The 14,736-nt window shown below is 43.2% G+C and overlaps 1 protein-coding gene across 1 annotated transcript in view; it reads left to right on the forward strand.

Moving 5' to 3' along the window:
* WDR44 (WD repeat domain 44) overlaps window positions 1-14,736 on the forward strand; it is a 72,425-nt gene that overhangs the window by 8,286 nt on the left and 49,403 nt on the right. Inside the window, exon 2 of the mRNA XM_075573149.1 lies at window positions 10,574-10,607. Coding sequence (XP_075429264.1) covers window positions 10,574-10,607 — 34 coding nt within the window. The remainder of the gene's footprint in view (window positions 1-10,573; window positions 10,608-14,736) is intronic.

Raw genomic sequence — 14,736 nt, forward strand, 5'->3', positions numbered from 1 at the left:
TTACATGTGCTTGTAACGGATCACCTGATTGGAGAACTCCTGCTCATTGGACTCATTGGACTTTCTCTCCTTTCCCCTTATTTGGACTTATTGGACTTTACACCTTGCGGCCGCTGGTTTGTATCTGTTCCCGCAGGAAATCATTGCTACAAACTCCCATTGGCATCTAATGATACCGCTTAGAATGAATGCAGTTGAAACACCACTTCCAAGAAATGTTTTTTTTAAATGTCATTTTTTTTGCAGTGTGCCTTTACCTTCCTTGTGTTATAATATTCACATACCTACTCAAGGATATCACAATGAAGTATCTGTTTGGAGAAATACTGATAGAAAAAACATTGATGTTTAAACTTATTAGAAAATCTTTACCGCTGAAATTTTCTCAGAACTGCTTTCCAACTATGGCCCATGTTTAATGTGACCTGGAGCTGTAAATGCACCCTTACCAATGCCTCACCTTCCATCAAAGTGAACAGAAATGGTCAAAATATTATCTTTTGAGTTAACAACTTCTCACAATATTGCATAACAAGTAAGTTGCTGCAACATGGTATCCCTTTTCTTAGTTAAAGTATAAGCCTCTAAGCCACTCCGTTTTAACGTTTTTTGCTTAAAGCTGCAGTTCAAGCTCCCGTTTTTTTTTTGTTTTTTTTAACTTCAATAGTTTCATGTGGCCAATCTCTACTTACCTAAAGAACTGCATAGCTGCCGGTCAATTCGTTCTCCGTCTATTGATCGGCAAAGTTTGGTGACATCTTTAAATATGGGGAATGTAAATGGTTGCTATAGTAACAATCATGCTTGTTAAAATAGAATACAAGAAAATTGGTCTTTCAAAGTTGTTGTTTTTTAAACGGAAAATGCTAAAAGTATTTTTTCTTGCTACAGAACTGATTTATTTAAAAAAACACACATGCAGAATATTGGTTGAACTGCAGCTTTAAGGAACCCTATAATTATATTGTGAAATTCTGCGGAGCCCAAACCCTCTCTAATAACGCCTGAGATCAGATGCATTGTAAGGAACCCCAACCCTCTCTAACAGCGCGTCTGAGATCAGATGCATTGTAAATTTTTCTGTATTTGGTACAATTTTCAAGTGACCTGAAAATTACAGGAAACGCTCGTTAGAGATGTATGGAGAACCCAAGAGCTCCTAAAAATCCCTATTGCAAACACTGGTCTAATCCCTTTGGTACATGTGTGTGGAGAGAATACTGCCATTACTTTTTATATGGCAATATACATTTGAGTGGAGTAGTCCACCAATAACCGTCCAGCTGTTCTCATCAGCGTTGATGGCTAGATAATTCCTCTAACTTTTGTTTTGCTTCCCTGTAGGCAGGTTCATGGCCCTCATTACCTCTTTGTAACGGTTTGTGCATGTCAGTCCTCATTTGTACGTAACAGTTTATGTAATATACATAACTCTGTACAACCTGCTGTGCAATATGTTGGCTCTTTACAAATAAACAATGATAATGGCCCTCCTTGATCCCAAATATTCCCTTCTTAATCCCATGGGAATTGAAAAAAGAGAAGAACACAATAAAATACACCTGTTGCTACAGAGGTGAAAGATAATCAATATATTATGGGCAAATGTAATCGGTAATTGATACATTGCGATAAATTGAGAAGCAAACAGCAGTGAGCACTTCTGTTCACAGGAGGTTATATGGGTCATTAAACACTTGCACAGCAAATATGCATTGGCTTCCAAACGTTGGTGTCACAAAATGTCTTGGCTCTTCTACAGGCTTTCTATTGTTCTGTTTACCTTTCCAAGTTGTGTTGTATCCAGACGTATACTGGCATCCTTATTCACGGAGTATTTATTCTACTTACCGCCTCCAGGTGTCTGCTACAGTGTAAATAACTAAAGAGTAGATGAATCTTTAATCCGGGGCATGTTAACCAGAAGTCAGGGCAGTTCGCTAGATGCCAGTAACGGCTGCAAACACGGAGCAAGGAAAGGAGCTGTGGTGCGTTTTAAATCTTCTGGCCAATTTCTTATGTTTCGTGTGTAGTCCCCTAGGTCACAGAGTATCATACTATTGATCATGTTTTGGTCTGACTATAAGAAAAGACTCAAATTTACTGCTTGAAACAAACGGTACTGAAAGCTATTTTTCTTAGGTTATTGCCAGTTGTGTCCGTTACAAACGTGTTTCTTGTAGCTAAAAAAAATGATGTTCTTTAATAGCAATCTGGTTAACCCTTTGAGTGTCGGAGCAGCTGCGCCCCTGGAGTGCCACCGCCCTTTTGGCACTCGCGATCACGTGAGCGCTTCTTTACCGATGACGGAAGGCCTCCTTCCTTTCCACATCATCCTAGATCACACGATCTCCCCTAGAATAACGAGCCGTATGATCGACGTCATGGGGGGGCCTTGCCGTGCCAGACCCCATGACGTAGTAACTACATCTTTAGGGAACCCCAAGGGGTTAATCTATCCACTTCTCCAGGTGCCTTAGTGCCTGCATAGCAGTAATGGAGTAACAATTTTGAAAATAATATTTAAGATAACCCCCGCAAAAGGTGTATTTCAGCAATTGGGGCAACTTAGCTGGCTGGCCCTTCCAATGATGACAGGGTTAAAGATAACAGTACATTTTAGATGAGTGGAATTTATGAATTATTTAACTGATGCACAGTTGCACACACAGCTAATGGAGAGTTTTCTTTTCATTGCTGAATAGATTGGCAGGAAGAAATGAGATGCGGTAATACCATAATGTGTTTTTAATTGTGCATCTGTCTCCTAAAACCCAAGTTTAAGAACCTTTTTCTTTAGAAGCCGTGTAGTTGTGTTGGTCGTTTTGAGATATAGATAGATATATACACCATATACATTTTAAGTTATGGTGGGTGAAAGGGGCAACAAAAAACCTCCACCGTTGGCATATACAGTAGCCAATAAAGAATATCACTTGTCAGCACATTCACATGTCTTAGACAGGTCTGCAACCCTGCCTTTCAACCATTATCACCTAGCATACAGTGCTCCCACTGCAGCAAGGGATTCTGGGAAATGACATGCAAATGAGCACACAATGTGTCACCTTTTGCCTGGAAAATCCATTCACATGGAGCCCATTTGCATCGCCGTTCACACCGCTTTTAAGCATTTAAGCACAGCATGGGACTATCAAAGCAAGTCAAACCACTCACGTGTGTGTGTGTGTGTGTGTGTGTGTGTGTGTGTGTGTGTGTGTGTGTGTGTGTGTGTGTGTGTGTGTGTGTGTGTGTGTGTGTGTGTGTGTGTGTGTGTGTGTGTGTGTGTTATTAATATTATTTTTTTCCCAAAAGGAGTGCTACTGAGCATGGCAAATGTATATAACAGGGAAGGCCAATGCTACATCCAATTTGACAAAATATATATGGTAATAGTATAATATGGTAATAAGTACAGTATATATAATATTATATTAAAAATAAAGCCAATACAACTACATGGCTTCTAAACAAAAAGGTTCTTAAGCTTGGGTTTTAGGAGACAGATGTACATTTAAAAACACATTATTTTATTACTCCATTGCTCTAATTTGTATATATATGCAGTGGAAGCACTGTATGCTAGGTGATAATGGCGAGAAGCAGGATACCTGTCTAAGGCCTTGGCCATGTTTGGCGCTTGCTCGCTCTCGCTTGCTGCCGCTCGCTCTACCAGGAGCTTTTTGCTGTCCTTACAGAGGAGACAGCAAGCGCTTGGGAGGCGGGTATCACTGTGTGTGTGTGTGTCACTTGGTAGCTGTCAGTGTGTGTGTGTCACTGGGGAACGTGTGTGTGTGTGTGTGTGTGTGTGTGTGTGTGTGTGTGTGTGTGTGTGTGTGTGTGTGTGTGTGTGTGTGTATGTGTTTGTGTATTATATAATATTTTAAAAATTAAAAAAAAAAGACGTTGTGAGAATAAATATATTTATTAACATTGTGCAACTTTGATAAATATATTCACGCATACACATACACATGCATTCACAAACACACACTCACAAAGGCACACACACACAAAGGCACACACACACACACACGCACACACACACACACACACATGCATACACACACACACACAGGCACACACACACACAAAGGCACACACACACACATGCATACACACACACACACACACATGCATACACACACACACACATGCATACACACACACACACACATGCATACACACACACATGCATACACACACACACATACACACACACACACACACACACACACACATGCATACACACACACACAGGCACACACACACACACAAAGGCACACACACACACATGCATACACACACACACACACATGCATACACACACACACACACACACACACACGCATACACACACACATGCATACACACACATGCATACACACACACACACACACACACACACACACATGCATACACATACACACACACATGCATACACATACACACACACACATGCATACACATACACACACACACATGCATACACATACACACACACATGCATACACATACACATGCATACACACACACACACACGCATACACACATGCATACACACACACACACATAATGCACAAACACACACATACACAGACACACACACACAGGAGACATGGATCGGGGCAGAAGGGGGACAGGGATCGGGCAGAAGGGGGACAGGGATCAGGCAGAAGGGGGACAGGGATCGGGCAGAAGGGGGACAGACCGTCAGGGGGCGGGCCGGGGGCAGGCGCGTCACTGGCCGGGGGCGGGCCAGTGACGTCACGGAGCTGGTTCGCCCTCATTGGGCGAACCGCTCACGTGACCGGCCTGTCTCGCCGGCAAGCGGGGGAATTTTAAATTCCCCTAAGACCAAGCGCGCGGAAGCGCAGGTGAGCCCCTACTAAAGCTGCTCTAATTGCGGCTGTAGGGGTTCAGTGCTGAGCGGGAGCGCGTGTCAGCACGCTTCCGCAAGCACGCAGGGAACATGTCCGGGGCCTAAGACATGTGCTCAAGTAATATTATTACATGCTATATGCTATACGGTGGAGGGTTTTTAGTCACCTTTTCACCCACCATGACTTAAATAATGTGTGGTGAAGACCTTCTTCGTGTCTCAAGTTGCAAAGCCAGTACAACCAACCTCACACTGACGAGACCCACAAGGTCGAAACAATCTGTGAGTGGGTATATTGGCTTTGCATCTCATCCCAGGCTATGTTTAAAAGCTGTGTTTAAAGCAGCATGCATTAGCTTAAGGGTTTAACCATGTAATGTGGTCTTGAGACAAAAGGTGTCACTGTGTGCTCATTTGCATGTCATTTCCCAGAATCCCTTGCTGCAGTGGAAGTGCTGTAGGCTGGGTGATAATGGTGAAGGGAAGGGTTGCAGACCTGTCTATGACGTGAATGTGCTCACAAGTAATATTTTTATATGCTATACGGTAGAGGGTTTTTAGTCACATTTTCACCCACCATAACTTAAATAATATATATATTATATAATATATTTATCCTCTTAAAAGCATATGTTACCTTTTCTGATGTCAGTGTGCCTTTCTTTGGACTCTACTTTGGCACCATTAGGCTTTTTTAATACCAAGCACAATGTTTCTTGAACTAATGCTATATTTCTCAGTCCCAGTATTAAATGTAAGGTAACGACCGTTTTTTGTTCATCATTAACAATAGAACAGTGTATAATACCTTGTTTTTATTTTATTCAAAAGTGGGCTCGATTTATGGTATCGAGTCGGGAGTGAACTCTGATTTGCTGCTACTGCAAAGTGTCACGGACATCAAACTCTCTTTATAAGCAACTGAAAGCAGAAGGGGGTTTACATGGTGGTTCCTAACCATAGTTAAAGGGACCTAATTGTGGTTCAGTCTGGAACTTCTTCAAACTCCTATTCCATATCATTAGCATGGTTGTTTGCCGGAGGGGGTTGGGCGATGTGCAATGTGCAGGTTATTATTAATTCCCATTGCAAATTTCTAAAATCAGATTTCTGTGTGCGATTGTTTTGAAGCACCCATACCCGCCTGCTGAGGTCTTTTGAGGATTTCATGAAGTAACGTTTTGGCATGCTGCCAACGTAACTGGGAATTACAGGCTCTAATTTTGGGACTAGAACTCTTCCGACATTAGAGAATAATGACAAGAAATACATGTCACGGTAGCTAGTGATAGGTTATAATATACACAAAATATCTGGGTTGAATTGAACATGACTTAGATATAATAAAGATAGTTTATTCCTTAGGTGAACACACAAGATGGTACAAATAACAGACAAAATATAGCACTTACTTAGGGGTTGGACAATGAAACAATCAGGTACAGGATTGGCAATTCATACAGCAATACAGGATACAAATGAAGACATCACGAAAGACTCCACGAAGACAATGGGCCCAGTCTGCTTGGGATAGGAAAACCTTTGTCCCAAGGTGTGAAATACAACACTTATCACAAGTACCCACGTCCTGCTTTGCTTTGTTCTAGCATACACAAGCAGAGTGGGGGAGCCTTTGATCAGGGGGCTTATTGTAGACCACTTGTCTCCCCCTGAGCATTAACATACCATATGGGCTCTAGCCTTCCCGGGCTTTTACCCTGGACCCAAAACATAGTACATTTTCACAATCATATTTATATTAAAAGAATCCGTTCTGTGGGTCTGAGCGGGCTGAAATCTGCCAGGTCCTCATGCCGGAGGACCCTTGCCATAGTGGCCAAATATCAGCCCTCCACGACCCCCAGAACCGGAGATACCGAAACACAGTTTTATAAGCACTTTTGGACACGAGTCTTTTTTCTGCCATGCAAGTCAATGGCAGAAACCCAAACTTTGCAATTACCCTGAGTCCATTCTGTTGCCCTGAGAGGGTCGGTATTTGCCATGCAATTCTGCCGGAACTAGGACTACATGGTGGCCGAATCTCAGTCCTCTAGGTTGAACAGAACCAGAGTTATGGGTTCCAGGTTTCTGCTCATCCCGACTTAGCCGTTTTTACTCGCTGCTTTTACCTCCGACATTAGAGTCTATGGTGCGACCCTTATAACGAGCGCGACCCTTTACCGGGGTCATTAACTCTCGGACCCGGTTGGGGTCAAGTGAGGGGGTTCCTAGGGTCTAGGGGCAAAAAGAATTTTATTCCTGGGTGCCCTAGAACCCAAGTTTCCCACGCCAATTGAATTTGAACTTGACCGGGGAGTGATCAAAGCTCTCTTCAAGACAATGTTTCCGCTCTTGCGGTCTGCGGTTTGGATGGCTGCCAACCCGTTCCTGGAGGTCGGCTTTGAGGGATCCCCATTGAAATGAATGGCTCCTTTGACTTATAATGGAGAACCGCCGCTCCTCCTCTCGGGGGCCACCTGCAGGTCTTCTACGATATCAAGCCCAAATCGCCGGAATCTCCATACGGTTACATGGGGCTGTAATGGCGACCTATGGAGAGACTGCAAAATGGAGCCTGCAAAGGCGGGGAAAGGGACAAAGGGCCATAAACACCAAATTAGCATTAACCCTTTCCCTCCCACCTGCATCCCAGTGTGTGTGGTTGTTGCATACACTGCAAAGGTACAAACTCCAATAATTGTACCAATATACACATCTAGCAAATACAACAATTTGCCATGAGGCAGGGGAATAAAGATACATTAATTCCCTCTAAATGTGGGAATAGGATAACCAAGGGACATACCTTTTGGTTATGAAGCAGGGGAACATATGTATTATCCGTACATTTCTGGTTAACCCCTCACTTCCCAGACGGTGGAAGGCGGTGCCTAATGGGGGTGACCCCTTTATTACACGCTTGGCACCCCTCCCCCGTCACAATACAGAATTGCTGAAACGGATTCTTCACCTTCAGCAAGGGCATACTGTGTATGTACACGTTAAAGCATCAGTGCCACCTCTGGGCACGTAGGTGTCCATTAAAGGACACACCAGTGGCACAGAGAAAGCAGTGTGAGCAAGTCCTGCCAAGGGCCTGACATGGCTATAACAGGTCCCTAACTGTGGAAAGCTTAGGCCGCGCATATAGTGCCCGCGACTGGCGACGTCGCCGCTAGCGAAAGTTATATTTCGCTTTGCGGCGGCACTGGCTTACTGGCATTTGATTTATTGGTTATGGGGCGACAGCCCTTGAAAAATCAAATATTGTCAGCTCCCAAAATTCGCGTCGCTCCGTCGCATTGTCGCAGTCGCGCTTACTATAAATGCATGCGTCGCCGCCGCCCGTCGCAGGCACTATACGCACGGCCTTAAGTATGCCCTGCTTCTCTCTTCCTTGATGTGGTCCCAAAGTGCTGTGATTTCTAGTGCCATCCATGGAGAAGTAGAATAGAGGAAATTGGAGGAGCACTACCAAGTATCAAAAAGTAGGAAAAAGAAGGTGCGTATCCTATAAAAAATTATTTATTGGTCATGGATAAAAAAGGGGGCACAGGAGAACCCTCCAACGTTTCACGCTTCACAGAGCGCTTTCTCGAGGTTATTTATTTATCCATTCGCAATACGGCTGTGAAGTCTATAGCACTACGCATGTACCAGGTCTGTCCATCCATGGAGAAGCCTACTCGTCTATTTAACTAAAAGTGGGTTAGTTTGTGGCACTGTTGGTTCGTGGGTTATTTGATGAGTTGGCTGTCCATGTAGATGAAATATACCCGTGTAGGAATGCTGAAACATGAATACTTTCTGAAATCAAAGCAAGAAAAGTAGGGGGTGCTCGGAGGGGAAACAAATGAAGAAACAATAAATGTATACTTGGAATATGATTGTCTTTGAGGAATGGCTGCTGGAAATGCCTGGTAGGAGAAAGTCGATGGCCCACCATGGGAGAAGGAGTGGCTTGGTGAGTAATGACGCAGACTCAGGGTTTGAATCGGGGGGATCTGGTTCCCGGTGTTGGCTCATTGTGACCTTGGGCAAATCACTTTATCTCCCTGGTGGTACCAAAAGCAGATTGTAAGCTCATCTGGGCAGAGACTGTGTCTGTAACAATCATATGCGCTGCGTACCACGCTCTATACAGTACTGTGATTTGACGCGCTTTGATTCCCATTGGGAGAAAGCTCTATATGAATTATTATTAATGTAATGTTCACATGAGAAAAAATAGATTGCAGCAGCACTCCATGGTATACAAAATAAATATTGATTTTATTCCTTGGTTACAGAAGCCCTGGGGGTTGAAACAATGGGTGTAATAAAATCAGTATTTTATTTATTTTTCTATACTTTGGCGTGCTGCTTCATTATATATTTTCTCTTGCGTAATGCCTGAAATGCTTGCCGGGTTGGTCCTTTAGAATCACTGGTTCTGACTGAGCAGTCCTTGTCTGCATCCATCCACTTCTTTCTTCTACACACAGTCTTTCTTTTTCCTTCAGTTTTAAATAACTGTATTGGCCATAAAGATTACATGAGGCTTTTATCAGCGCTGTAAATTGCTGCCAATTACATTAGCTTCTCTTTCCATCTGTAAGGCTAAGGCCCCGGTCACGGCGCTCTAATGCGCGCCCGCGCTTTCGGCTGCGCGTTCCGGCGATTCCCCGGTGTGCAGCTCACTGCAGGAGCAGAGACCGGGGGGGGGGCGTGCCGGAGGAGTGACGGGGCGCGGCCATGACGTCACCCGGCAGGTTCGCCCTCATTGGCTGAACCGCCGGGGGGCGTGCCTAGCCGCTTGACGCGAGTTCCTGCTCTCAATTCTATTGAGAGCAGGAGTAGCTCTCGCGCGAGCGCTGCGGCCCCCCCTCGCAGCGGGCCCGGCGCCGTTGCGGGGAGGGCTCTGGTGAGCGCAGCGTCCGCCACAGCGGACGCTGCAGCATGCAGCGGGGGCAAGGCCTAAGAAACCAAACTGCCCTATAGGAAATGCTGCTTCTAATCCACGGGTGGGCAACTCCAGTCCTCAAGGGCCCCCAGCAAGATTGAGGCACCTGTGCTTTTTTTTTTTAAGAGGCAAAACCTTCAATGTCCCACATGTTTGTTTTATCTTTATCAGTTCTGTAGGATTGGATAATAATGATTGCATTTTTTTTTTAAATTCAATTTATAATGCTATTTTCAATTAGTTTTAATTTGAGCAGCAGCTTAGGTAATTGGTTTTCATTAAAGGTAATCAAATGGTGTTTCTGTGTGTGTAAGTATATACATATAAATTATGTATGTGTATATATATAACCAGTGGTCGACAAATCACCAAAAAATCTACTCGCCAGACAAAAAAATCTACTCGCCACCTAGTACCAAACGTGTGCTGCTTGGGCCAATAGGAGCTCGCCACGATGTTAAATCCACTCGCAAATGTATAGGTTTGTCGAACACTGTATGTATATGTATATATATATATATATATATATATATATATACATTTTTTTTTGTACTGCTGCTTTTAAAATTACTGACAAGTTAGAAAATTGTATGTATGTTTATAAAAAAAAAAACCGTTGGCGCATATTTGCAGGTATCAGTCCGTTCCCAAACCTACCTTTTCCCCATAGTCCCTCGATATAAAATTCTTCCACCAAGGATGTTGATGGACAAGCTTAACTGATTACATGTATTTTCTTTCTACAGATCCCCTACGAAGACTGGAACTTGTATTCTGAAGGTAAGTTGATTTTTATGTTACATTCTGAAAGATATCAGTACAGTTACAGATCACTGTGTACCTGTGTACGTCCCAGTCTTAGCTGATTGCCGGCTAACTCGATTCACGCATGAACTTAAAGGAGGAATCTATGCCGTTTCATTTTTTTTATCGAAGGTTTGAAGTAGGGGGTCTCCGGAGCTGAACCCCATTAATTTCAGCTCTGGGGACCCCCTGATTTCGGAGGTGCTTACCTTAAGACATTTGTAACAGGCTCTATAGTCTCCCCGTTTGCGCCCAGCTTCGGTACAGGTAGGGAGCCGGTGTTGCTGTTCAGGACGTGCTGACAGGCGCATGCGTGAGCTGCCATTTGCCTATTGGGCGATATGTCCTTACTCGCGAGTGTACTTAAAGTGAGTGTCCTTAAACCGGGGTATGTCTGTATATATCTGTCTATCTATCTGTCTGTCTCTGTCTGTCTATCTATCTATCTATAAGATAAAAGCTCAAAAATGCTTTTGATGGCGCAATAAGTGATTTATTGGGTACACAAATAAAGGGTTAAAAATGCAAACTCCCAATGATCCTCGCTGCAAAAGTGCATGCTAAGGTTACAAACCTTTTACATACGTTTCTATGTTAGAACCTTTACATGCGCTTTTACAATGAAGAACATTGTGAGTTTGCATTATTAACCCAATAAATCACTTGTCATAAGAGCGCTACACGCTTCTGATCTTCTAGACATGTCTCTAAGTGACCACACTACACTATCAGCAGCAGCGCGTCACTGGCCCCACCCTGCTTCCTAATCTACTAACCACCTGTACTTTGTTGCACTATGGACTCATTTTAACATCAGTGGTACTAACAAGATGGCGTTATCTCATGGTAACCATAAATATATTTTTATATAGATATTTCTTTATTAAACCGCTATTTACATCAGGGACTATTGCGCGCGCGCGCGTGTGTGTATATCTATATATCGTGTATGTATGTATGTGTATATATTCACAGTATGATGCATGTATTGCCATTGTGTGTGTGTGTCACGTATGCATTATTTTTTATTTTATTTATGTATAAAATATTTTACCAGGAAGTAATACATTGAGAGCTACCTCTCATTTTCAAGTATGTCCTGGGCATAGAGTTAAATTACAAATAATACATGGTTACAAATACAGTTACATAAGTGAACAGGGTATACATTATATACAAGACATTGCATGCACAGTTAAAGAAAATATATATTATGGGCGTATGTAACAGTTACAGAACAGATTAAAATGTGAGACAGCATTAGTTTTGAAAGAATTTAAACTGGTGGTAGATGTGAGAGTCTCTGGTAGGTTGTTCCAGTTTTGTGGTGCACGGTAAGAGAAGGAGGAGCGGCCGGATACTTTGTTGTGCCTTGGGACCATGAACAGTCTTTTGGAATCAGATCTCAGATGATACGTGCTTCATGTGGTAGGGGTGAGGAGCGTGTTCAGATAGATGGGTAGCTTGCCCAGAAAGTATTTGAAGGCAAGAGAACTTTGCGCCTAGACTCGAGTGATGACCAATCTAGTTCTTTGAGCATTTCACAGTGATGTATGTTGTAGTTGCATTGGAGAACAAAGCGGCATATTGAATTGTAGAGGGTGTCAAGTTTACCAAGGTGGATTTGGGGTGCCGAGCCATATACTACGTCTCCATAGTCGATAATTGGCATTAACATCTGCTGTGCGATACGCTTTCTGACCAGCAGACTTGGGGAGGATTTGTTCCTGTAAAGTACACCTAGTTTGGCATAGGTTTTGGATGTCAGGGTATCAATGTGCATCCCGAATGTTAAATGGGAGTCAAATCATATGCCCAAGTATTTAGAACTAGTAACAGGAGTTAGGGTGGTGTTAGCATTGGTTCTGATCTCGAGCTCAGTCAGTGGAAGCTTTAAAAAATTTAGTCTTGGTCCCAAATACCATTGTTACAGTCTTGTCAGTGTTTAAAAAATAGTTTGTTTTGGAAAATCCAGTTTTCGAGTCTCAAAAAGTCAGACTGAAGTATGTGTTCAAGGTCGGAGAGGCTATGGCTGTGTGCATATAGGATTGTGTCATCTGCATACATGTGTATTGAAGCTTCCTTACAAGCTGTGGGAAGATCATTGATGAACACTGAAAAGAGTAGGGGCCCCAGAACAGAGCCTTGCGGGACACCACAGGTGACATTCTGCGGTTTGGAGTTAGAGCCTGAGATGGACACATGTTGGGATCTCCCTGATAGGTAGGACTGAAACCAGTTTAAAGCATGCTTCCCTATTCAAGAGCACTGGAGTTTAAGCAGGATAGCATGATCAACAGTATCAAAAGCCTTTGCAAAATCACCAGTGAGCTGTCCCCATTCCACACAGGATTTCATTGCAAACTTTTAGCAGGGTAGTTACGGTGGAGTGTTTGGGGCGAAAGCCAGATTGGAATTGGCTAGGGAAATTTGTCTTGGTATAGTAATCGCTTAATTGGGAGTGGACACATTTTTCCATGACTTTGGATAGTATTGGGAGAAGAGAGATTGGCCTGCAGTCAGGATAGAGTTGACTATGGAAGCAATTGGTTTGGCAATGGCTGGGGCACCAAGTCTTAGGAACTTAGATTGTAGTAAGTCAGGTCCACATTGGCTGCTTAGTTTTAATTTAAGGAGCGCTTGTGTAATCTCTTCGGATACTGGGCCAAATTGAAAATTGTGGGCAGTGTTGGGAGGGGGTGGGGCTATATGGGTACTCTTTGGATGAGATTCATGTTTGTGGTTTGGGTTGCGTTTCGCTAATAAGTTACTAGCACACCCCACAAAGTAATCATTGAATGTGTTTGCAATGTCAGTGGGGTTTGTCAGAGTAATATCCTCCTTTGTGATATTACTTGGTTGTTGATGGTTAGAAGGCTGGAATATATTGTTGATAACCTTCCAGAAGTTAGCTGGGTTTGATGTATTCTGGAGAAGAGTGTCAGAGTAATATTGTGCTTTTGCGTGCCTTGTTTGCCTTGTGCACATGTTCCACAGGCATCTGTAGTGATTGAGATCCTTGGTAGTGCCAGTTACTTTGTAGCTTTTCCACAAGGCATCCCTGAACTAGCATGCATGCAGTGTGTGTGTATGTGATGTGCATGTGTTTGTTCAACTATGCTGCGTGCATCTGATGTGTGTATTTGGTCTGTTAACGTGTTTGTGTTGTGTTTCTGATGTGTGTACACATGTATATGGTATGTATATGAGGTGAGAGAAAAAGAAGAATCTGCGCTCATAAAATTGTGAATATTGTGCTAAATAGGTGCAAATATAATAAATGTATATAACCTGTTACAATAAAGAGAGATGTGTGCTGCTGTGCTCGTGGGACGGCTCCACAAACCGAAAAGCTAATATAGAAACAAAAAGAGAAACAGCGCAAAAAACCTCATGGTGCAGTATAAAAATAATATTGTATTATAAAAAAAAGATGAGTATCGCACGTACATCAAAGATCTGAATAACTAGCATGACATGTATTTGGATCTGACGAAGTATATTATATATACGAAACGCGTTGGATGTAGATGGCGCATTCCTACTATCACCTATTGAGGTCCGAATTCATTTGCCTTCAATCACTTTAATACGGGACTTTCTCCGGTTTCCCTGCCTGGTGGCTGGCTGGTGATTTGCAAAAGACGCTGCGCAAGGCATTTCGCCATCGCCATCTGATGACGTCATCAGCGCGTGTATGCTGTGTATGCCGTGCATGGTGACCTGACGCCGGGGAACCGGCAGGAGACGTTTTCTTCCCGTAGCAGCGGTCGTGTGTACGTCTTATGGCAAGAGGTTCCGATTTAATCGAGTGGAGCCACACTAGGACTGCTTCTTGAAAGTACAGGAGGAGAATTGATCCGGTCCAAATATATGTCATGCTAGTTATTCAGATCTTTGATGTACGTGCGATACTCACCTGTTTTTTATAATACAATATTATTTTTATACTGCACCATGAGGTTTTTTGCGCTGTTTCTCTTTTTGTTTCTATGTATATGAGGTGTGTGTTTGTTTATATGCATGTGTGCGGAGCTTGCTTATTGTAAGGTGGGTGTAACGTGCATCTATGTTTGGTGTGTGGGCTGCTTGGTTCCTGGGCCAG

The sequence above is a fragment of the Ascaphus truei genome, chromosome 16 (assembly GCF_040206685.1).
Source record: "Ascaphus truei isolate aAscTru1 chromosome 16, aAscTru1.hap1, whole genome shotgun sequence".
In the NCBI taxonomy this organism is placed as follows: domain Eukaryota; kingdom Metazoa; phylum Chordata; class Amphibia; order Anura; family Ascaphidae; genus Ascaphus; species Ascaphus truei.